This window comes from Gallinula chloropus (genome assembly GCF_964237585.1).
Source record: "Gallinula chloropus genome assembly, chromosome: 3".
Lineage (NCBI taxonomy): Eukaryota > Metazoa > Chordata > Aves > Gruiformes > Rallidae > Gallinula > Gallinula chloropus.
The window spans coordinates 68249164-68274870 of record NC_140087.1 but is presented as its reverse complement, the minus strand read 5'-3'; the positions used below and the strand labels follow the sequence as shown (position 1 = coordinate 68274870).

The window sequence follows — 25707 nt, the reverse complement described above, 5'->3', positions numbered from 1 at the left end:
GGGGGGTGGTGGGGGCAGAAGGAAAGAGAAGGGAAGGATGGGGTGGCAGAGAAATTCGTGACCTTAATTGGCAGTGGGTCAGCAGAAAACGTATTAATGAATTTTGTACTGATCTTGCCAGTTTGTGGTTCTGTAAGCTGTCATGATGTGAACCTGGGCAGGCGAAGGTGGCGACTGTTTTTCTTTCATCAGTGGAACTGAACCTTCCTGGTGTTTGCAGACAGTGACTTTCAGTGTCAGGTGGTGTGCGTCTTCCTTGGCTTGTTGTCTGGATGTGCGTTTCCTGTCAGGTACAGAGCACCTGGCTTGTTTTCTTACCCGTTAAGCCTAGAACCATGTCTTAGTTTCTGGCTTCTGGCAGGATCCAGATGCCCAGCCGCATGGCAGGGTAGCTGGGGACCTGCTGTTGGCTTCAACCCAACCGCTGGCTCAGGCTCATCCTCACTGCCTTGTGCTCTTGGCGTGACCCAGATGTGCAGCTTCGGGTGACCCAGGGGTACAACAACAGCAGTTGGATGCATTTGCTTGGCAGTACTGACTTGCTATGATGCTTGCAGAGGAAATCCCGATTCTTCTGTCTTCCGTGAAGCGGTGAGAAGCATGAGGTCACACTGAGTGACTGTTTGCAAAGTAGCCTGAGGGGGGACGTGGATGCTTTGGGGTTCACAAGTTCTTTAATTGAAAGAGGCTCCCAAGAGCTAATGCCCAACTGCTCTTCTAGCTGAATCTGTTGTTTCCTTAGGTAGAAGGAATCAATGCTCAGCCCCTTTCCTCTGCTTCTGCGTCTGACTTCTGCCAGCGAGAAACCTCTGCTGATCCCTGAACTGTGTAAAAACGGTTAAGCACCTGGTTCAGGCATCTCTTGCCATATAATTCATAAAGAGGATTTAGGAACTCCCTTGATAGCAAAGGTAAATTTTTAAAACCCAGAGAAAACTCAAGATGGGAGAGAAGGAAAATGTGGCTCGTTGGGAGGTGCTGCATTGCAGGGAACCCGAGTGCTGCTGTGCAAGAGTTTCTTTGCTTAATTGAGTAAAAGAAGTTGAAAGGTTTGTGCATGTTCTCGCTATTTTATATTTAACTTTTTGTGAAAACTGTAGCCTTTAAATATGGGGAAGGAAATACCGAAGGTGCTAAAAACCCGGTCTCTATACTCATTTTATTTTGGAACATCGTGAATAAAGGAACTTCTCTATTTTGCAGAAATGTGGCTTTGTAATTTATGTGATCTACTTAAAATGCTAAATATTCTAACCTCTGCTGTGCTTAAGGAAGATATTTGCTGTATGTGGTAACTTACCTCTGCAGGTTAGCCTTGATTTTGTCAAGAGTGCCTTGTTCTGAATAAAGGTCAGAAGGTGGTTAGTGTCCTCCTTCCAATCAAATGTCTGCAGGAAGACGTGGGAAATGTCTCTGAGGTTTGCTCTTTGTGGGTTTTTGTACTAAAACACACAACAACCTGGCAAGGGGGGATATGCAAGTTTGCAAGAAACCTGTTTAAGAAAGTATTTCCTGTATGTTTGGAGCCAGAGAGGTAACTTGAAGATGCAGTCTCCTGCCCGAGCACAGCCAGTAGCCTCTGTGAGGCACTACCTTTGACAACAGTTCAAGGATAGGTTTGCAATAGGCTCCTTCAGCGTGTGGGTGCACACATGCCTTGGTAGCTTCCCGGGTTGTGCAGGCTTTCTCCCCATGTTGTGTCGCTTAATTTAGATAGTATCTGGCTGTAGCTCTAGTTTTGTGAAAGATTTTTGCCTTGTAGTGGTCCTCTGCATTACGGATCATGTGTGTGTTAGTCTGTCCGTGCCAGAGAGCAGGAATGTTGCAGGGTAGATTTTGATTTTATTTTATTCCCTCAGCTAGGCAGCGTGCTGAACATGTTCTTCGTTTTGGCTAAAATTAAACCTTCTCCCCACCCCAAGTTGCTCTCCCACCCTTGGACTTCCACGACGTGAAGCATGAGAGACATGCAGAGGACACCATAGGTTGGCATGATGTTTCAATCAACTATTAAATTCTTGAGCCTAGGATATGACCTAATTAAGCTTGAAGAGCATGCTTGCCCCAGGTGAACAGAATGCCTGCCTGAACAAGCACTGGGGCACCGAGCAAAAATTACTCCATATCAAAGAAGAAACTTTGAAACTTAAGTGGCAGCCCATGGATGCGGCTGTGGCCCTGCCAGCTGTTAGCAGGTTAAAGCTGTTAAAATCTGCTGCTTGGAAATGGCATGGGCTTGTCAGAGCTGTCCCGTGCCCCTTCCACAGCAGCGTTTCAGGAAAGCAAGCGAGGAGCCGCCTTGAGCTTGCAGTGCCGCTTGCTTGGCAGAGGGTCACGAGGAAGTTCCGAGTGCTATCCAGGAGTGGGATTTTTGGAATAGTCCCCGTACCATCCTTCATACTGACAACAGCTGGTCATTGTAGGCATGATGGGTGTCTGGGGTCCCTGGCACCAGACCCCAGCCTTTCCTGTTGCTACCTTGCTTGGCAAGAAGGTCCATGGTCTGTAAATACTATGGAAACTTTTTAAGCTGCTTGATTTTCTTGCTAATTATTATTTCATATTTTAATTCTGATGTCATTGGCATGCGTCTCTTACTTGCTGAAATGCCCGTGGACCTCAAACGCTGGTTGATTTAATGGATACAGCAAAAACGCCCTGTGCAGCCAGGGCTGTGGAAAGCCAAGAAGCCATGAGATGCCCCAGAAGAGATGTCTGACACTTTGAGCATCAGCTGGCTTACAGCTGTCCTCCAGCACCGCATGCACTGTTACCAAGGCTGCCAAAGCTCAAGAGAGCTTCCCTGGACAAGGCACCCATCATTTTCTTCTGCTTTTTGTCTTCATGCTATTTTTATATGCTTAGAAGAAAGGGGCTTGAAGAGCCATCTATGACTTCTGAAAGCATCTCTTGGATATTGGCGGACTATGGAGAAAAATAGACTGCTGTATTTTGCTAATTGGCTCACACTTGATGAACTGCCTTGGTGGCAGGAGTCAGAGTTTGGTGTTTTTGTTGGAAGTACTGCCCCTGATTTTGGTATCTCGTTCTTTCATCTTCACCTATAGCAAAGAAGGGTGAAACCAGAATATCTGCGCATTGTTTCAGGATTGAAATGATATTTCTGGGTGACATTTCAGGGTGCAAAGCATGGGGAACCTTGGCACACACTGTATATGGGTGCAGCTTCACTGCTGCCTCAAGTACTTAATTAGTTGGAGAGCCTGATCTTTCATAGGGCTCATGATAGAGATTTCCAAGAAGCCAGCGCGTGGGGTCTCCGCCTGTGTCTGTTGCTGTTATTCCAATTTCTGCTTGTAATTGGTAATTAAACAACTCACATCAATACCATCAGTTAACATGAGGAGCTGATAGATGGTGTAAAACGTTTTGTCACGTGAAACCCTGGTACTGTAGTGTGCATGGGAAACAAAGCAAAAATTAGGAGAGATTAACAGCTGGGCTACTTGGATGTGCAGCAATTTGGCAGGATTTTCATGTAAGTCATCACTTGAGAAGGGAATGTGAATTGGCACAAGGCAGGTGCCCACTGGCTAGCCTGGCTGGCTCGGGTGGGTTTTTGAGCACAAACCTTCGCTTATCCGTTGTCATCGAGGAGTGTGTCGATGCACTCTGCAGCGCTGGCATTTCTCTAGACAGGAATAACTTGGGTGAAGTGAAATTTTAAGTTGTTTCAGACTTCTAACATTACTTCTCTGATTTTACTGCAGTTTAATTGACCATGCTGTTGTTGCTGTCAGTCATTGTCCTGGTTGACATGCACAAAATCAGAAAACCTGTGGCTTGGTATAGTCTGTGTCACACAAACAGCAGATGTTTAGTATTTGATACAATATTGAGATATTTATATATCTAGTCAAATGTGCCATACAGTAAGCACACAAATAACATCTAGATCTTCAGTGCACTTGTGGCAGAGGCCAAACCCAAGTGGAAAGCTAGGTTGATAGTACTGCACTGGATTATTTCTTATTAATGTAGGTCATTGTCCTCCATAGTTAACTAACATCTGCTAACTATTTTGGAAACTTAATTATATTTCCTAAGCAATGAATGCTTCAAAGGGATCACTACCAGTGGACAAAAATAATTCAGTAGTATACAGTACTGAAGAGCAAGATGACAATAACATTTCAGAAACATAAATACTTAAATAATTTCTTTTTTTGGTTTCAAGTTATACTCCATTTCTGTAGTTAAAGCTGGGAACTCCGCAGAGAAACGTGAGTCTAATTCAGTTCTTAGAGTGGTGTTCAGTAGATCACTGTAGCATTGGTTGCAGTGGGAATGATCTGGATCTTGTGCAGGCTTTGGCAAGAATGAGTTGGAGAAGTCACTTCAAAAAGTTCCTGAGCAAGGATAAATTGATGTGGTGTCACTGTCCCCTACTCTTCCCACCTCCTTTAGTAGCAGAAGACCCCTGGGCAGTGCTGTGCTTCAGCCTGACTAACCTAATTAAGACTGCTTACATGTAAGATGTGACATGAGTCTGAGGGCTCCTTGTGGTGCCACCATAGGCTAGTGTGGGATGCTTGAGATGGAAGAAAAGGTTAATGCCTCCAGACAGGGTGGTTGTGTCTGTTCAGCTTAAGTGACTTGTGGTGGTCCAAAAATAGCTGTGTCACCAGGTCGCAGCAGAAGTGGTGGTTGGCTTCAGCATATCCCCTCTGCATCCTTGGAGGGGCTGTCATTCATGGCAGTGGTATCTTTACATTGACCAGAACAAAAACCAAGGCGGGGGAGGGTCCAGAACAGCTTTTCTGGATAGTTTGCTTGTGGCAAAACACTTCCATACTGGAATATTACAGCAAATTTGGCAAAATGCATATATGGAGGTATATATGCCTTTGTCCTCTGGGTGGGGGCGGGAAATGCAACAACAGGAGAACTTGATTTATGGGTGTCACCTACAGAACATTGTCCACACAGGGACAAGCCTTTCTGTGACTACTGATGACTTTAAACAAGGTGAAAACTGAATAACAATGTTGGCTAGGGAGGCAGCTATTCTGTAAGGTGCAGGATGGGCTCCCCAGATTGCCAGCTCTGGGGACCTGGGTGAGGAAACTCTTGGCAGCTGCTTTTGTATAGAGAATAGTGTGATCTGCAGATGGAGGCTTTTGCTGGTATCTTAAGCTTCAGAAAAACAAATATTCCCTCAAAATAACATAAAAAAAATAAACTTCCACTTCTTCCTGTTTTTATAGTTTGCTTATTTCCTCAGTGTCATGGTTTTGTCTCCAGTACTGTAGATTATTAATCTTCAGAGGATCAGGACCTTCATAGAAGTATTTCCTGTACATGTTTATCTGTCTCTTTAGCAAATTAGTATCTACTTGTTCTCTTCTGAATTTTTCTGCAAATAATAGGAAACTCTCCCTCAGTAATAAGGCTTTTTGCTAGAAAAAATAGCTAGATGAATCACTGCCAGGGGTTAAAGTACCTTTTGTATGACTTGGTTGATGGCATCCTTTAGGACATCTGCAAGTAGCCCCAAATTCCAGAGGTCACTTGTCTTTGTGTTGGTTTTGGCGAAGCATTACTTCAGCTAAACTTCATTTATTTGGTTCTAAGCGCATCTGGAGGTCTCCTGTTTGTTACCTAGATTTCTGAAGAGAGATGCTGCCACATCTAGAGCTTGTTTCAAGACAGTCATGGATTTCCACCTAATTTATTAGCAAGGCGAGTATTGGCTGTGAGTCAGCAGACAACTGCCTGATTTCTACACCTAGCTCTTGCTTTGCCTTGTTATAATCGCAGAGTCACAGACTGATTTGGGTTGGAAGGGACCTGAAAAAATCATGTAGTCCCACCCTCCTGCCAGGGGCAGGGACACCTCTCACTAGCCCAGGTTGCCCAAAGCCCAGTCCATCCTGGCCTTCAACACTGCCAGGGATGGGGCAGCCACGGCTTCTCTGGGCAGCCTGTGCCAGCACCTCACCACCCTCACAGGGCAGGACTTCTTCCTTGTATCTAATGTAAAACTACTCTCTTTCGTAACAGGATGGAGGCAATCTTTTCAGTCACTGCACTTCTAACTCTTGTTACTTTAAGTTAATCTCAGCTCAGTTTTTAAATACATGAATGAAATATGTTCATTTAAATATATTAGTTCTAAAACATGCATGCATGCACAGGGTGGATGGGGACTTAACTCCTAAGCTCTCCATGGACTTGTTAGAGCCCAGATGCATTTGGTCAGGCTGAAGCAAGGATACAATTTCTCCCTTCTACCTCCAAACCGATGGTTTGCATCATTCGCAGAGAAGCAGCTTGTGGGACTTTTAAGGAATAGCTTTTTGAATGCCCCATAGCCCCACCTTGTACATAGTGCTTGATCAGACTTAGAAAGGCTTGGGGTTTGGGTTTTGCTTGGAGTTTTTTGCAGACAACGTGACAACTTGTGATGTACCATCATGGTGTGAATTGTTCAGCGAAGCTCATATTCAACTTGCTTTGGAGCAATGTGTGTGTTATTTCTCTCCCTTCACACGCCAAAGCACCATCACTGTTTTCTCTGAATATTAATTTCCAGTAGACAGCGTGGCCTTGCAGGGCGGTCTTGGCCCGTTGGGCTTCCACCACTGTCTTGCCTGGGAACCAAAACATGCCTGTGGAGTGCTGGGCACAGAGCTACCCATCTGTTGCATGGCTGTAGTGGAGACCTATCTTCAGACCAAGGCTCTGCCTTCCTAAAATTCTTCCTGCAGCAAGATATTAGTGGACATAGTGGCAAAGGCAGGTAAATCCAAGGCAAGGAAGCCAGAGACACATAACTTCATGAAAGCATCATAAGGAAAAAGAAAACCAAGTTTGTAGCAGTGGCGTCGAGGGATAAGCATGCACCTCCTGTTGATTCTGTGTCCTTGCTAAACAGGAATTAAACCCCTAGTTAAATCTGAGGTTTAAAGGGAGGAAAAAAAGAAGGCTTTTTAGATTGCGATAAACACTTGTGGTTCCATTATCTGCTGAACAGTCATGGAGTGGCTGTCACACAGCTTGAGACAGTGAAAAACAAGTGGGAAGTTTGAAAAAAAAAAAAAAAAATCAGGTTGTATCTCATTCCTCCCTCCTAGACATTACCTTAAAAATTTCCTGGAGGTGGGTAGTGTATGGTATAGGCTGAGCGTTGCTCAAAGATAAAAGGTAAATACTTTGTTCTTACGGATCTGCAGCAAGATGATGATGTCACTTTTCTTCTGCTTTCAGTTTTTTGATGTTTTTAATCAGGCCTGCTAAATGAGTAGACTTGCGTAAGCTGTTACTAGGTGTTTTCTAAGCTTAACTTTTTTTTGGTCTTGTGGGGACACTGATGTTCTGGTGTTCCCTGGCACACCCAGATGATCTGAGATTGCTGACACTGAATGCTCCGAAAACTCTGACAGGAACAGGATGAGAAGCTCCTTCACTGTCTTTGCTGCCAAAGGGAAAGGTCATAGGAGGCTTCAGTCACCTTCAGGCATGCCAGTAGGACTCTGGCTGACCCTCGGCAGATGTACCCAAAACTTAACTTCTTTGGAAAGAAATGGCATGAAACCACTAAAGTGAAGCGTGTTGAACAACTTACCATTACCCACCAAAACAAGAATATCAGATGACCACAAGGTAATCCCCCACGATTGACTCCTCTGCCCTACACCAACAGAGTAGCTCTTGCCAGTGGTGTATTCGGTAGGCACTTCACGCTGCCGTGTCGCCTCGCGTTCAAAAGATCTGCCTGTAAAACGGAGCGCAGGAAGTACAAGCCGTTAAGTGTGAGTGACGCTTGTGACCGGGTGAAGGATGATGGTAGGAAGAGAGCACGCAACTGCCTGCAGCTTGAGGAAACGCTTGTTTGTTTGTGCTTCTTCCAAAGCCCTTCTGCTTCGCAAGGGAAGCGGCGGCCGAGATGTAAACAGGAAAGCTGGCTGCAGGGAGGCCGAAGTTGAGGTTGGGAGATGCACACTGCTGGCCACAGGAAAGCAAAGGTGTTGGTGAGGAATATCCAGTTGCTGTAGGTTTGGGGTAATCTGAAAGCTGTGCTTTCTGATGTTGTCAAGAAAGTTAATGCTAGGGAAGCCGTGTTCTAGGCAGGAGGGGAAACCTGCCCCGTATCATTTCTTTGCTGCTTAAGAGGCAAACTGTGAGGATGGGTACCCTAAATTAACAATAAAATTCCCATGCTACTAAAAATCAAGGCAGTGTCTCATGAGCATTAAATGTCTTCCTTTAAGGCTATAAAGTAGCAGCTTGTTCCCAAGAGCAGTGAGAAAGAACTGGGCAAGGTATGTTTTAAGGGCAAGATAATGTGTTACTGAAATGTGGAGGAAAGGCAGAAAGATCTTGAAAATTTGAACTGGTCCCATCAAGCAGGCCCCTGGCAAAACAGGGAGTATTAAGAGCTGGTCAACACAGTTCTGTGGAAGCTTTCAGTGGATTTAGAAATGTAGGTGGATAAAGGTTATCATATCGTGGTGCTTGCCTCGCAGTCTGCTGTATCTTGCTGCCTTTGCAGGTGCTTTTAGTGTAAAGCACTGAGTCCTGAGTGAGGGCTTCACCAAAGGCAGTGCCAGCATTCAGGAGAGCAGCAAGAGTGGTTTGAAGCCAAAGAAGAAACTGGAGAAGCCAAAGTGGATATATGTGGTCAGGTGTAGCTATAGTTAGGCTGGGAATATTTCACAGAATCACAAGGTTGGAAAAGACCTTTGAAGATCATCAAGTCCAACCAATCCCATCCAAAGATAAACTATATCCCTATATTTGCATAGGAAAAAAGTTTTATCCTGCAGAAAGGGACCACTGGTTAGAAGTGAAAAGAAGATAAAACAAACCAACTTTTTTTTTCCTTAGGAATATTGTGGATGTGTTGTCAGTTGAGATGAGTTGCAGATAAACTGGAGTAAAGTGCCTGTTAGATGAGACCGTCTCGTTGAAGCTGGAATGAAACAACAGTTTGATTTAGGAGCAGAGAGCCAAGTGAAGCTCCTCAACCCATGTTGTGAGCAGTTGGTTTTCTCAGGGGCCAGAGGTACGAATCCCTTCATGGCAGTGATCAGTCTGCTCTAGAGGCAACAAGCTCTTCAGGTGGGTGACTTGAAGAGGCATTTGAGTTCTGTCATCTGGTCGGTCCAGGAGATGCTGGTGCAAGGAAAATGCAGATTCAGGTGGAAATGAAGAAGAGGCAGGATATCAAAAGCACTTCCCTTTTGAACTAAGTACTTAGGTGTGGAAAAAAGGCAGGAGGAAGTTCTCAGGGTTTTACTAGCCTTTTTTTATCAGTTTTTTAATCAAGAAAATCGTAGTTCACAGCCTGCCCTGTGATGATCGAGTCAACGTTACATGAGTGCAAAGTACAGGGTTGGATTTCCTGGGGTGTATTACAGCTGTTTGTCCAGGTATCAATTAGGAGCTATGGAGGAAGGGTTTAATTAGAGGAAAAGCAAGCAAGGCTTTTCCGGCACGGAGGAGCTTGGTGCATGTCATTTGTGTAACCTCTCTTCTGGTCATGGATGTTTATTTGGAGTCAACTAAGACGCTCTCAGCGGCTTTCCTTTGATCTGTCTGCAGGAAAATTAAATCCACATGGCTTCCATCCAGAACCTTTCTGCATCCTGGATGGAAATACCCATCGATGTTGGGGTTGGTTTTTATTGTCGTCCAGATGTGCAGAGGTCCGTTCATCTGTTAGAATGACATGTCTGTCCAAGACCTAAGCTTTAAAACACCCAGAAAACAGAAAGTTGTTGCAAGCTGCCAGTCACCTGAAGATGGACTTCTTAAACTGATGTATGAAGCGTTGCCTTGGTTTGCAGAGTTTGAAATGGTGAAGACATGCTGCTTCTGACTTACTGTGCTCGTTTAGCATCTCTGTGATTTATAAGTAGGTTTTGCCTTTGCTAGGACCTGGGATAGTACTGTATGTAAATACCTGGATGTCTGCAATAGTTCAGCTGGGATGGTGGCTCTCAGCCTGGGCCCTGAGCTGCAGAGTGGTTGCTGCCAGGCATGAATGGCAATGTGTTCCTACCGTGCTGGTGGCTTGCAGCTTGCTGGAGCTGACTGGGGAGGGGGGGTGGGGAGATTTGAATCCTCTTGGGTTTGGATGAGATGATGTCTACAAGAGATTAAGTACTGCAGCTTTCCTCCTTCCTTAGTTTTACTGCAGTACTTGAGGTACATTTGCTTTGGGAAAGCAACATCCTTGTTTTACCCGCTTAAACTCTGGGTAAAGTCTGCACTGAGAAATGCGAAAGCAAAATTGAGCTGTGCCATGGCCAGAACTTCATGGACCACTTGTCCCTCAGCAGGCTCCTCGACTGCTGAAGCTCTGTTCTGCTGTCCTTTCAATAGCACCTCACTTTTGTGCAGCATAGGAAAGCCTTGCTCCAGTTTAATGAAAAACAGGGAAATTGTGGTAATGGTACATTGGGAGGCACATTTTAGTGCTCTGGAATATTAACCAAGCACATGATAAAAGGTTGCTTCTAAGGATAGGCTTTTCTGCTCTTTCTCCTATTTCTGCTGTACTTCCAGCTCTTCCCTACAACATGAGTGGAATAATCGCTACAGTCAAGAAAACTCTGTGGGCTGCAATGACAGTGTGAATGAAAGGGGTCTCTGAAGTGTTGGACAAAAAGGCTATGCTTCACCTGTCCATGAGGTCTTTTGTTTGGAGATCCAAACAATACCAGAGAAGAGCACCCTTCTTTACCCCTCACAGAGCACAGCAAGCAATGTTTAGGCAATATTGCTACAGCAAATCTTGAATAACACGCCTCAGGTAGGTTGCCTGGTGTTCCCAGACAATGAGGTGTTACAGGTTTCAGTGTGTGCTGGACAGAACTGGGGCTGCAGGTAGCTGGAAGCCTGTGCTGTGCCAGAGTTATGTGCTGAAGCATCTTTTGCCTCATTCAGCAGCTATCAGGGCTTGGTCCTGTGTGCTCCACAAGTGTTGTGCTGCAGATATTCAGCCTGTTAATAAGACCAGCATTGATGAGGTGACTGAATTTGATTCTCCTAATCACAGTTGTTCCAGCAGCTACAGTAAAAACAGGCTCCTCTTGCTCCAGCCACAGTCTCAGCTCTTTGAACCATGCTTGTAGTTGGCCAGCAAGCAGTGGAAAGCAGATCTGCTGCCTTCTTGGCTCTCCAGTCTCAATGTTTACTTCACATTTCTAAGAGCAAAACCCTGTAGTAACATGCTTCCTACTGGAAACTGGGGAAAACGTTCTTGTATTAGAGCATCTCTAATCTGTGCTAGGAAGTTGTACACAGACTTTGGACGATATGCACCTAGCTACTAGGGATGGGTGTGCTGTGAACACAGAAGTATTTATGGGGGAGAAAATAGTAATTAAAAAAAAAGCAGCCCAGCAGCACCAGCAACCCCAAAACTGAGTTTTATTAGCTTAGCCTTAAGTCTAAAGAATGTTTGCAAAAGCAAAAACCCAACTGGTGATTCAGTTGAAACTCACAACTATCCAGTGACTTGATAACCGCATCCTTTGGGAGAAAATGCTTGAGAGCAGGCTTGAAGCGTTCTTCCTGACTTACAGAACAACTTTTCCATGGGGATGGAAGGCCCGGGCTTTATTTGCATCTGTATGGATTGAGCTCTCTGCAACCAATAGCTTTTCTGCGCCCTGCATTTCCAGTGGCCCCAGCTCCCAGCACACAGGTGACAGGCCACACCTCGAGTACTGTGTGCAGTTCTGGGCTCCCCACCATAAGAAGGACATTGAGGTCCTCGAGCAAGTGCAGAGAAGGGCAACCAGGCTGGTGAAGGGGCTGGAGGGCAAATCCTTTGAGGAGCGGCTGAGGGAGCTGGGGGTGTTTAGCCTGGAGAAGAGGAGGCTGGGGGGAGACTTTATCACCACCTACAACCACCTGAAGGGAGGTTGTAGAGAGGTGGGCAATGGTCTCTTCAGCCAGGTGACAGGAGACAGGACAAGGGGAAATGGCATGAAGCTGTGCCAGGGCAGGTTTAGTTTGGATATTAGAAAAAAAATTTTACTAAAAGAGTTGTCAGGGCCTGGAACAGGCTGCCCAGGGAGGTGGTTGAATCACCTTCCCTGGATGTGTTTAAAAAAAGGGTAGATGAGGTACTTAGGGATATGGTTTAGCATAGGATGGGAATGGCTGGACTTGATGATCTTCAAAGGTCTCTTCCAACCTTGTGATTCTGTGACTTTGCAGAAAATACCCAACCAAGTCACATCTCAACATGAGCTCAGAGCTACACCACGGCACCCACCAAAATGCATGTGTTACAGCATGATGACTTTTCCATGTAAACCCACCTTCTTACGTGTAATGCTGGAATCACATGTGTTGACACTGTTCCTCCGTGCAGCCCTTACCTGGGTGCTCAGTGCCCATCTCACCCGCTGCTGTCCTCTGAGGTTCAAGGAGTATTGGTGGTGGCCTGGGCTGTGGAGCAGGGGCAAGGCGAGGAAACAAGGCAGCTTTTGGGGACATGTAACCACTCAGATTATTTCAAAAACATGATTACGACACGGTTTATTCAAAGATGGTTTTGTCTTACACTGGGAGGCTAATTTCATCTTCCTCCATCCCTTGGGAGCAAAACTTTAGAAACGGCTTAGAGGGGGGGAAAAAAAGGGCCGGGCATCTTTATTTGATTTTTCTGGCGGCTGATGCTTTGGACTTGTGCACTGACTTCTTGCTGGAGACAGCTGAGGACAGAGCCAATGGGCACCACGTTAAGCATTTGAGAGATAAAGCAGCACTGCTGTGGTGCTTGAAAAGGAAAGCAAGGCAATGAATCCTGGCACCACCTGGATAGGAGGAGTGGGGGTGTACAAGAAAAATCTGGTCTTAAATACTTTTTTAATTACTTGGATAGCATGATGCTCTGACTGGCTAATGAGTTACACAGTGGTCACACGTGTACTTTTACCAAAGCAGGGTACCCTTTGCCCAGGAAATTAGGACCTTTTTTCTGTTGAACATTGAAACCTGGTAAATGCAGCTGTCGCTTGATCCCCTGTAACACATTTCAAATGCTGCCTGTTGCCTTCAGTGTGGCTTTGGACTGCAGCTCGACTCCATTGTCGTGACAAAAATGCAGCCACGCTGTGAGTAGGTGCCTGTAGCTGTACCTGCACGCGTGCTCACAGGATGCTGGAGCGAAGCAGCAAAGAAAAGCTGCTGTCCTGGCGACTTGGGATATCCTCTGCATCCTCTGTCAGCCTGGTGCCTGTACACTGTGACTGTATTCAAGCGCTCACTGGTCTTGAACCATGCAAACACTGAGCTCAAGCCCGATGTTTTCAAGCATGTGTGTGATTTTTATGGCTGTAAAATGGGGATGTAGCTTTCTAAAGGATGCTATCCAGACCTCATCACCTTAGTCGCTGTTCTCCATCCTGGGAAAAAGGGATTTCTGCCCCAAGTCAAGGGTAAAACAGTTTGGATTGAAGGAAGGCAGAAGCAGCTACGCCTAGAAACACTGAAATTAGCTTTCTTCCCAACTCCTGCCTAATAATCGTCAGTGTAGATTAGTTCAGAAACCGGGCAAGTATTTTTAGAAGCTGCATTCAGAGCTCCAGTGTCACAATTTTTATTCTTCTTCTTGGGGCCGAGGCAGTTCTTGAGCAACATTTCTGCTTTAAAAATAAAAATGAGAGGGCATTTAGGGATGATCATGAGCACTGAGTGGGGGGGGACAGACTGGCTAAGAGGGGAGTTAAAGCGGTTCTGAAAGTTTTTGAGCAGCAAGGGGGAGAGTGCTTGAGACCAGCCACCCGTAACAAAGCTTGTGAGCAGGGATGTGGCTGCGCTGGCGCTTCTGTTGCTTGGGCTCCCTGCAGTGGCGTAGTGTATAGGGACCTATAGCTGATAGTTATACATACAGACTTGTTGCAAGCTGGAAGTATTTAAAGTCCTGGTGGAAATCCACGATGGAGGCAGGCACGTCGGGAGGCCGAGCGCTTCCCCGAAGCCTGTTGAGCTGTTTGGACCCTTGGTCCTAGCGCTGCGTTAGCAGCTTTTGGGTAATAAAGTGCAGCCAGGGTTACCGGAGGAGATGACGCCTGCTTTCAACTTTGGACCTGTTTGCAGTCCTGGGTGAGTGGGTGACGCGCCCGGCAGTCTGGTGCAACCTCTCGGCAGTGTGTTTGCTCCGGCAGCCACTGCTAAACACCCCCATTATTAGTTTATGGTGGTTGTATTGTAATAATTTTTATTTCCCCACCACCCCCAGCCTATAACCGGGGTGGGGAAGCAAAGATCTTTGGTCAGTGCGTGCGCTTGTGCTCTCTGAGCCCGGGAGGATGTTGCGAATGAGTAATGGTCCGGCCGGGGCTGTAATATGCAGAATACCTCTGGGATGACTCACCCAGCACAATGCAGCACATCCCTCAAGGAGACTGAATCACGCACGGAGGGGGGAAGCTGAAGCTGCTCGCTGGGCAGCAGCCAGCTGGGACGCGGGGCAGCCAACGCTGGCCGGTCGGGGAGGCTGGCGGTGGCAATGATGGTAAAACAGTGCGATTGGGGTGTAAGATGTAGAGGAAATGGAATCCCCCAGCAGGTAAGCGCCGGTGCTCTTGCTCTGTATAATTTCTTATTTTTATTTTACTTACTCTTTTGTTGGTTTGGTTTTTTACTTCCTCCACCTCCCCCGCCTGCCCCCACAGCCCTTCTGAATCTTTTCTACATCAACGTGTAATTTGTCAGTGGGTCTCTATGGTGGCTTCTGTGAAACACAGGCTTTCTTTTAATCTTGTGTGGAGGTTTTTTGCAGAAGTAATGGTTTGACATGCACCCTCTCTTAAATACCGAGGAGAAAATAGATGCTGCTTGGGAAGCTGCATCCCTTGATGGCCGTCTCCATGGATGCTTATTGGGGCTGGGGGGTTAAGGAGAGGTGGAGGGCAAAATCAGCGTGCATGTTTATTTTAATGTAGTTAAGAATGTCTTGGGTTTTTTTGTTGTTGGTTTTTTTTTTTTTATATAAATGTATTTACCTGGCAACAGAAGAAAACCCCTTTAGGAGAACAATTTCCTGCTTCCTCCCTGCCCCCTTTTGTGATATAGATTCAGCTGGAATTGAGTCACAGAATTAATTTTCTTTATATTTTTCAAAACACTGGCCACCCTTTGTAGCTGTATCGTGCCTGTCAAGGAGGATGTTTACAGGGGATAAATATAGTTTTATTCTTCACCCGTCAAGATGGAGGAGAGTAGGGGGAAAATGCAAATTGCTTAGGGTGAGCAATTTCCGTGGGGGTTTTTTTCTGTGTAAAGTTTGAATTTTTTGGAAATTCTCTGTGTATGCATGTGTGCATACATAATTACTGCTGTGTTCCAGAGTTACCATTGATTCTGTAGCTGAAGATAAGGACGCCTTGCGTTGTTCTCTATTGTGCTATAATACAGCTGCATTAGGATTGGTAGCGCTTAATCTGCAAAATGTGGGACTTAATCTGCAAAATTATATGGGGCAAGTGGGATGCCTCATCTGGACCGTGTGTTTGGCAGCGGTGTGAGCACCACAGCGGTTTATGGTGTGACAGCAGGAACTCATTGGATGGGGAAGAGGGTCATGTGGAAATCCCGTCGTCTTGTGAATTGAGAGATTTCTCCACTGCGTTCCTCCCTAATTTTTGGCAAGTGGTATTAAATCTCTACTTTCACTTTACGAAATCGGGAGGGTGGTAAAGCTTCTAAAGCTGGAATACAGTCACTTTATTTGTTGTATTTCTTGTTCTTGCTAAGTGTTGCCATTCATTGGTGACAGTAACGGGGTGTTTATGGTTGGTATGTGTTGGAGAAAAATTAGGAAGTTGGTTGTGCCTTTTTTCAGGGAGGGGGGGGAAATCAATTCAGGATGCAGATCTCATGCAACTACCTGTTTGGTGAAGCTTTTATGTGCTTTTTGCTTATCTTACATGTGGTATAAAACAAATACCATCTGTCATGCAATAACAACTTTATTTCTCATTACTGTAAATGATAATACTAATTAGCTTTCCTTGAAATCTGTTAATATTTTGTAGCCTTGCATGAAAATAGGAAGTCTTGAGTGTGTAACTACTGCCTGTACTGCACAGTGGCTTCAGGAGCTGCAGGATAAGTTAGTTAGATACGCTATCTTATTAAACTTGGTTTGAGTTGGGTTTTTTTGTTTGTTTTGCTGCTTCTTACAACTTTACAAGACATACTGTCTTGGCAACTATAATGATTTATTGCAGAATTGATCCATTAAACACTTTGAAGAAAAGTAAGGTGTTTTTAGGGGTGGTGGTGGTGCTGTGCTTTTGTTAGTTTGGGGTTCGGTGGGGTTTTTTTCTTCTATTAGATAAACCCCAAACCTGTAGTTTGCGATCACGGACAAAGCCACCATGCAGAGCTGCGAGGAGGCTGATCCCAAGGGGGTTCAGTGTCTCCAGTGAGATATGGAGGTTTGCTGTGATTTGATATTTTTTTTTTTTAAAAGAGGTTTCATTAAAAGTTTTGTCGTTAGCATGCATCCCAGTGGTGCTGTGGCTGTCTTTTTAGGGAGGGGAAAAAAAGTAGTAACTTGTGGGGGGATTTTTGTAGCAACTCTTGCTGTGGGTTTTGAACAGTGTGTTACACAAATGCTTCAGTACAATCGTGAGTAGTAAATTAATCTGCCCAGATGCATGTAGACTTTTAACTTCAATTCAGTGTTGATTGAGTAGTAAATTAGGTTCTGGGGATAGCCCTCAAAATACGTGGACCACAGCTTGCCCATCAGCAGGTACACAGGCCTGCATTTTTTCCCCCTAAAAATCATCTTTCAAGTTCACAGCGCACATATGTGGCACTCTGGGGGGGATTGCTGGACAAGGCTGGTGCTGGAGGAGAGGTTATGCTGGCCAAAACCCCATTTGTTCTATGCAGGGCTAAACCACAGAGCCCTATGGCTGTGCGAATAGCAGCCAGAGCCCCTGGATCCCTAAGGATCCCCCCCAGATTGTAAGGAATGAGGGCCCTGTCTGCAGCAGAGGATTGGTCTTGTCCCCTGGTTTGGTGCATCCAAATCATCTGGGATGTTGCACTTTAAAAATGCACTGTGAGTTACTCTCGTGGCAGCAGCTAATGCTTGTGTGCGTGTGATTTTTAAAATAATAAAAATATTGGTATTGATGTATGTGAAAAATACCTCTAAATATAATGTCCTGGACAAAACATAATTTTTCATCATACATCCTGGAAGTATCAGAAATATTTATGGGATTATGAAATCACATTTCAGTAAGTAGAATAGAGCTGTTTCTCATAAACTCAGCTTTAGATGTTTAACAAACATTTTGGTGAAAGGGTTTCTTTGTTCATGGTTGCCTCAGCGTTTAAGGGAGATGTGGAGGCGGGTGGCTGGATTGTTGCAGGTGTCTTGGTTTTTTTGAGAAGTCCTTTTCCTTCTGAAAAAAAAAAACAAAACTGCTGTTAATCTGTCTTAGGGAAGCTTTTCAGATGGGCTGCAGCACTGGAAGCAAACCCAGGTGCTCTGGGCACCGGTCATAACCAGTGTCTTTATATTCTGCCTTTGGGGCCACCCTAGATCTAGAAAGGCATCAAGGAATGAAAAATAAAGTGAAAAGGTGGTACTCTGGGTTTGCTTCAGCCTCTTGGAGCTGTGCTGCTGGTGTGAAGGCATGTGTCATACGGGAAGACAAGTTTTTAAGGGGTCAAAGGCACTTGACTATCCCTGCCACATGCAGGCTTCTCATAGTCCATAGGAGTGATCATCCTTCTGGTTTGGGTTTGTTTTGCTGGTCATTAAAAGGTTTTGGGCAGGAAAACCCTCAGCAGTGACCCTTTGTATAAAACTACTCCTCTGGGGTGTTTCATGGGATGTGCAGGTAGGAATGTGTGTCTCTTCTAACTGGCAGTGATTTCCAAATCTTACCTGAGTGCTTCCTTTGGGGCAGGATTTTCTTCTTCCACCACCCGTGTTGCTGCACTAGCCATGTTCTTGGAGTTAATATTACATTTTTTCCTCCTTTGTGTGTGTGTGACATGGTCAGTGCATGAGCTGAACTCATGCAGCCGCACTCAGTTCGGTAGCCAGATGTGAACTGGGGAGTTGGAAGAAGAAACTCCTCTCTGTTTTCGGACGGAAGCTGGCAGGAAATACTAAATGCCAACAAAGATTTCTCATTTTGTTGAGATGGAGAGAAATGTCCTGGAATTGACTTGTAAGGTTGATACTGGTTTAACATGTAGTGCCCCTGGCCAGGCACGTTGCAAGACTAGTCCAGCATCTCTGGAGTGAAGCATGAAGTGCCTTGTTCTTACTCTGACCTGGGTGAAAACCAGAATTTCCGAGGTGCCTTTTTATTCTGGCACTATTGGATTTAAAAGACAAAAAAGAGGAAAAATACAGGTTGAAAATTTGTTGTAGTAGAGATGGGTTACAGATAGAGTAGCTCTGTGTTCCTGGTGCAGTGCAGAGGTGAGGGCAAGGAAAACTGTCGGGTAGTTCTCCGTGGTTTATCTCCTGGCTTCATCTCAACGTGGGATCTGACTGGAGGGCTGCACATGGCTTGTTTTTTTTTTTCTTGCTGATATTTAATGAAGCTTCAAACATGCTGGAAGGCTAAATGGTATCAAAATACCAACTTTGTCATGGCTTCATACACTAAGAAGTTTTCTTGTGACAAAGGGCAAACTTGAGGTTTTGAAGAAGGAAATGTTGGCAGGTATTTCACCCTTGCTAGAAGGTTCATGAACCAAGCATCTGATCAAGAAAGCAGGACAGTAAAAATAGCCGTTTTTCATGACTTCCATGAAAATGTCGCCACTTTTCTGGTGGCGGGCTGAACTCCAGGGAGGATCTTAGCAATGCAGTTTCCAGTGATGACCTGGGCGGAATGGGATAGCTTAAACTCTGGCTGTCGGAAGTTGCTGGGGCAAGAACAGAGGGCAAAGTAGAAGCACCATGAAATAGATCCAGCTCAGCCAAAGACAGGCTGTGCCTCAGTAATCATTAAGTTAAGTTTGCATGGATCTGTGTAGCTTGTTACATTTAAGCACACAGCATCTGCAGTTCAGTTGAGGCAGTTGGGCCAACCTCTGCCATGTTCCTGCTGTCCTTTTGGCTCGTCCCTGGCATCTGGGAAGGCAGATGTGTTACAGACAGCAGTCTCTGATTTTGAGAACCATTATATGCAGTTACCTCTCTGTCAGAGGCCTGGATCTCTCCTGGCCTTGTGAGCTGGGAAGCTGAGAAGTTGGGGAAGCATGGAATTGCTGTGTGGCTGTGTTCCTGTGGAGGTTTATACTTTTGTGTTGTGGTCAGTTAGTCGGGCTATAGGAAAATATATTGCTGAGTGATGGAAGGTGTGATTTAGATGCTAAATGTGACTCAAAGGAAAGTACAAAGTATAATGGGTTGGGCTATTTCCCTCCCCTGCCCCCAAGTTTTTTAGGTATCTCTGATGGTATTTGCAGATGCTGTTTTGAAACAAAGTGATAAAGAAGAGCGGCCAGTGAAGGGGAGCTGCTTGCCTGTTTCCGAGGCACTGGCAAAATTGGACCCTTAACTAGCAGAGGAATTATTTGCCATTTAGTCCTGGGTTTGAGCTTCTCTCTGCTCCCCTCCCCCCGTTATTTTTGCTGTAGTGTCATTGCCCTATGTGCCAGCCCTGGGTGGTGTCGGCTGCACTTAATTCGGCTTGTGCGTGCTGGGGGAAGGGGCTTGGTTTTTTTTTAATACACACCAAAAGCATTGCCCTTCTGGGCACAGATGCTTCACAGAAGTTAAGCCATGCACCTGCGGCTCCGTGAAGGATGGTAGTCACTCAGCGCTTCGTCTTCAGGAAAGCTCCTGACACCCTTCAGCGCAGAGATTACACATGCACTCCTCTTTTTTTTTTAATATACTTTTTTTTATAGATAATACGCACACCCACGAGCTATAATTTTTAAAGGGCTCTCTTTCCCTTCCAATAAAAACAGCACGTGGCTCTCTGCACCACCTTTACTCCCCGGGTTCACCATGGTTTTGTGCTGAGGGTGGGGCAGGCGCGCACCCTGAAGCAGCCGTGCAACACCCTGGCTGGCTGCCATGCAGCTGGCTAATCCCCGCAGATACTTTCTTCCCAAGCTTTTAAGGCTTGCTGAAGACAAATCTGTAGGGTTAAGATAGCACAGTATTCCATTTAAGAGCGTAATTAAGAATAGTTTGCATGAAACGCGGAGCACGTAGGCCATAAACCCAACAATTAGAGTGGTCTTAAAGTTTAAGAAGCCAATAAAAGAGAGGGGAGCTCAGGCTGCTGCTGCTCCAGGTTGCCCTTTTTTTTCTTTAGCTCTTTCATTTTTCATGATAGGAAAGCCCGGCGTTATCTAATCTCAGCGGAAATCGGTATCTCGTTAACGATAATGGGCCGAATATTTTCACGTACCTCATTAACCGTTTGTCTGGAACAGCCAAACTACAGCAGCTGCCCTGCTGAAAGTGCCGGTGGGCGGCTTGAACGTCGTGGTCTCGCTGCTTGGGTGCACTGAGGTTTCAGCAGTGACATGTGCCTGGGGTTTGCAGGTGGCACTGGAGGATTTTGAGCGCTTGCAACCGGCCAGAGCTTCGGTGTAGCCGTGTAAAACTAAATAGCAAAGAAAATAAACAGCTTTTATGCTGAGGAAGCAAGGGCCTTATATGGGCCTGAAATATTTGAGTACCTCCCAAGTATTTATCAACACTGGCATGAAGGGAAGAAGCATTGCCTATTCTAGGCTTGCGCATGGAAACGGGAGGCGAGAGTTTGACATATAAAACTGAAGGAAGCAGGAATTTGTGTGGCTTCTGAGTCCTAGTCCAGTGACAAACCTGAGGTGTCAAGTCTGAAGAAGCCTTCAAAACCTTTTTTTCTTTCTATCTTGTCTTTGTGGGTTGGTTGGTTTATTTTTTTTCCCTATATAGGACAATGTGTGAAGGGATTACATTAACAGAGCCAGAGCCCTGCTTACCTTGCCAAAGGTGAAGCCTTCTGCTCGACAAGTTCCTCTTCTAATAGGAGAGTGGAGGTCTTTTTGCTGTGGTAGGGGAACGGAAACTATCTTTTCTGGCTTGGTATATTTTAGGAGGTAGCTCTTCAGGTTGGGAAAGGTACAGTTTATACGGTGTCCTCTTGGGTATTTTGGGGTGACAGACAAATGTGGTGAGTAATGAGGAAAGGCGAAAAATATTAACATCGTTCCTTTAAGCTCGTCCTCCACCACATGTTCTTGAAAAGACAATAAATTATTCCCCACCATCAGTCCGTCCACTTTCCATTAAAGCAAATTACCAGATTGCTCTGCTTGGGTCAAAAACCTGCTATTCTATCTTGTTTCCTCATCCTCTTGGCCCCCAATCCCTGACCCTCTGACATCAGGAGGGGATCTTGGATGTGGGCAGATGCCAGCTCAAAAGCCTGGTCCAAAACCTGTCCTGGTTCTTGTTGGTCTCCAAGACCCTGAACCAAGTGCATGAGGCATCCCAGGGTCAAGATGCTGACCTCCAAAATAATAAAAGCCACTCAAAAGTAGAACCAGTATTTTTTGTTACTGAAACACCCATCTCTTCCCCTTGTAATCGTGACTTGTGGACATGCAGCTGATGGGCATGTAGGTGAAATGCATGGCCTTGGTGGCAGAGGTCAGAAGAGCCATGGGTCACGATATCAGCACAGATAGGAAAATAAAAAACATATGGTTCTCTGCCCCGCCAAATTGGGTTTATAATGGGCGGGGATAGTAGTCAGAGGACCTAGTTTAATGTGTAGGCATCCACTAGTATTCAAAGATAATTACAAGCTTGGAGAAGTCACCCAAGAGGTGATAGAAATGCAGAAATAACTGGTGCAAATTACAAAGTACGGAGTAGGTGCTGCTTTCTTAATTTTCCTTTAAGTGGACAATTCCTGCAGCAAAATAACTGAAGATGGTGTTGCTTTTGAGACAGCCGAAGGCTCTGGCTACTGTCATGAAAGTGCACAGTAAATCCCGCAGGAAGCTGTATTGCCAGTGGCAATACACAAGCCTGGAAGGAGGAGGAGAGCAGTTTGTGTGGATGACTTGTGGGAGGATGGGAAGGAAGGTGGTATCAAAGCAGCTCCAACATCAGAAGAGAGCTTAAAATTTAATGGGAGTTCCCCAGAAACAAGAGGAGTTAAAAGTAAGTCCAGAAAGGATCCTTGAGGAAGAGGAGGACTATGTAGAAATGCATAGTTGGCTTGCTTTGCTCTGTATCTGTTAATTGCTAGTCCTTATGGACCATATGGGAAAGGTAGAGGGAGATGAACAGAAGAAAATTATCTTGGGTGGAAGCAGCTCAGTTTTTGTACAGTGGGAAATGAGCTGAAGGATCTTGCTTAGTTCTGAGTGTCAGGATGCTAGGAGATTAAAACTGCCCCCAGTAAAAACTGGAAATGTGTTTCATTAGAGAATCGAAAGGTAACTGGATCTCCCTATAGACACCCTCGCCCCATTTCCTGCCCTGGGATGCTGCTTTAAGGACTTAGGGTGAAAAATATTCTCAAAAGCTTTGTTTCTTGGCTCCATGAAGGCCTTGTGTGGGTCAGCTGTGGTATGGGCCGCACATCTGAGCGTGCTGAAAAGCCTTTTACGAGCCAGTGCAAACCCCTTGAAGCAAGTGGGGATAAAACGGAAGCGCCAGCGTACTGTCCCCCTTGCGTGAGTCTGGTGAGAAAGTTAAGAGTATCTGTGAAGTAAATCCAGCGACGAGAAAATCACAGCACGTGTTCTGTGAGATCTGCCTGCCCACAGAAGGCATTTTCTGCTCCCCGGTGCCTCTGCCCAGAAGATGCTTGCTGCCTCTCTTGGTCTGTCCTCAAAACTGCCTTTGAGTAGGATCCGTGAGGCTGCTTGCTTAGGGATGAAATAAAATCTGGTAGTATTAAAGAGCAGGGAACTCAGACTTCAACTGTTAGAATTTGGATTATAAAAATTATGCAGAAATGCGTGAAAGCAAGGGGCAGTCTTAACAGGTGCAGGATGGAGAAAGCTACAGCTGCTTTTTTGGGATAGGAAGGTCTGGTTCTCTTTTCATGGTGTTCAGGATGGTCGGTGAACATGTGGATAGAGGGCACTCCTCAAGGAGAAATTCCTTTCCCTAAAGGATGCCTGTCACTCTGAAAGGCCTTCTCCTGGAGACTTACCCAGGTTGAGCTTTTGCTTCACAGCCTAGAGATGGACAATTCCTGGGCAATTCTCTTTGTGTGTGCTCTCTTGTAGCCCCTGTTGATGCTCGTTCCCATTTTTGCCCAGGTTTTAGTGCCCTGCAGCACTGGTGGGTGTCGTGACAGCTCTGCAGGTGACAGTGCTGCTGTTCTGCATGTCTGACATCTAACCATGCCATGGTGACCTCCTTCCTTATGAGGACGTCACAGCCATCAGTGCTGTTCTGAGCAGTTGCTGGGATCATTGTTGTCTAACATGTGAGAGGTTACACTGAGCTCTGTGAGGCCTTCAGAGCTAATTTGGGTATTTCCCAGAAGCTTTGTGGTGAGACCTGTTTTAGGCTGGAGTCCGATGTGTGTCCTGTGCAAGGTGTGGGGCTTCTGCTTGCATCTTGCAGTGGGCTTTCTGATCCCAAATAATCCTTTCCTTGGTGATGCTGGAGCAACTGCCCTGTGAAAAGGATGTGGGAAGAGCCACATGGAAGCGAAGCCTTCTGCTAGGGCGGGGAGGGTCTTTTGACCCCTGTGAAACACCTGGATTCGCCCCAAATCCCTCATTACTTTCAAAATAGGTTCTTGTGAAGTTATGACATGTCACCTTTGAAAGTGCCTTGAAGTGCAGGTGGAGCTATTTTAGGGACATGGTGTGGTCCTGGTGACCTGAGCTGACATGATTCCCAGCTCCTTTCATCTGAGATATTGGCTGGACCACACTGCTGGTTTTTTGTCCCCCGTAAGGGTGTCCCAGTTGTACAAGAACTTCACTGTTGTCCTTCAAAGCCCACTTCACTGATTTGATCACAAAAACCTTAAAAGACTTTTTTTCATGGGTTACCTGAGCTCTGTGTGTTCTTCCAGACCTGATGTGCCAGTGCATTCCCTGTGGGTGGTGGCTTTGGGGTGCTGCATGGCTCACTCCACTCTCTTGGTCACTGTCCCCAACAGCATGAGGGGAAAGAGTGTCCTGGATCATGTGCTGTTTGATCTGTATGTTGACATCTAGAAACCCAGTGGGTTTAGAAACCCAGTGGGTTCGTTCCTTTCTTGATTGATGGGTCTCTTCCCTGTGATGGCTTGAGTGATCAAGGCCATCTGGCATGGAGCTGGACTTCCATCCTGGACATAAACTTTGTGTTGGGACCAGAACAATGCTGTCTGAATACCACCCTCAAGAAAAACACTCCGATGAGGCTGTGTGATGCTCACAAAAGGTTTTCTTTTTGTTTTGTTGCCATTGCAGTGACAGCTATATTGTGCGAGTCAAAGCTGTGGTTATGACCCGAGATGACTCCAGTGGGGGATGGTTGCCACAAGAAGGAGGCGGTCTCAGTAGAGTTGGCGTCTGCAAGGTCACGTACCCAGAGGGCAATGGAAGAAGTGGATTTCTAATCCATGGTGAAAGGCAGAAAGACAAACTGGTAATAGAACCTAATTCAACTTTTGTCTCTCCTTACAATGACAATTATCCCAAATCTATTGCTATTATATTCTTGTGTGAGTTTTGGTGTTTTGGGTTTTTTTAAAATAAAAACCATATGTGCAACTAGCACCAGATTGGACAAACCAAACCCATCCTCATCTAGAATTGCCATCTTTTGCTATCTAGGTTGCCATGCGTCCACCTGGAAGGAACAGGTAAATTTTCAACATCTGTGTGCAAAGATGCCCTTTGATGATCAAGAAAGGGCCTGAATTGTTTCAGGTTTTTGGTGTTCTGTGTGGTGGTTCCCCCCTCCCCCAAGACCTAGCAGAGGTATGTGAGAAGTGAATTGGAGTGTAAAGAACTCATGAAGCCAGTCACATTGTACTGAGTAATGCAGTGCAAGCCTTTAAAACAGCCATGAATTATTTATGCTGCATGTGCCGTTCAAGGCTTGAAGGAGCAGAGTGAGAATATGAAGACAAGTTGTCTCTTATGAATCGACGCACTCGCTTTCTCCTGGTAGCTGTTTATCTAAAAAGGAGCTTGCTCTCCTTTCCCTGCACAAATCAATTCAATAAAGCCTTTTTCCTATTTCCAGGGTCCCTTTTCAATGTCACCGTTTATCTCGTGTCTGTATATTTGATTCTTCTGAAACTCACTCCTGTGAAGATACAGGCTGGCTTAAAGATACACTCCCTGCACAGGCTCTGCAAACTGAGTTTTTGGGGGAGTCAAAAAAAACCCCCTCCACTTCATTGTTTGAGCTGGAGATAATCCTGCTTTCAGGAAGACTTGACATTTTAAAGCTGTTCCATGTGCAGTCTGGCTGTTGTAACGCTATTTTGCTTAGGATGCTTTTTTTTATTTACTGTATTTTGGAGCCATATTTGTAGTTTTAGGGGACGGGGTAAAGACATGAAAGCCATTCCTGCTCTTTCTGAGCCATCACCCTAGAGATGTTTTTTGGCACAGCGAAGCCTGAGATGAGTGCCTTGCTGGGATGGGGGAAAGGTGGGGGAGAGTAACAGTACCTCCTAAATCTGCTGCTGGCGGGTGAAATTTCTGGTGAGCAAATTGAGGGAAGAGGCACTCCCTCCACCTGAGCCCCCA

The 25707-nt window shown here is 45.6% G+C and overlaps 1 protein-coding gene across 1 annotated transcript in view; it reads left to right on the top strand.

Moving 5' to 3' along the window:
* SPRED2 (sprouty related EVH1 domain containing 2) overlaps positions 1-25707 on the top strand; it is a gene marked incomplete at both ends in the record, with an annotated part of 62418 nt that overhangs the window by 13133 nt on the left and 23578 nt on the right. Inside the window, one exon of the mRNA XM_084261311.1 lies at positions 24415-24592. Within this exon, the coding sequence (XP_084117437.1) occupies positions 24415-24592 (178 nt within the window). The remainder of the gene's footprint in view (positions 1-24414; positions 24593-25707) is intronic.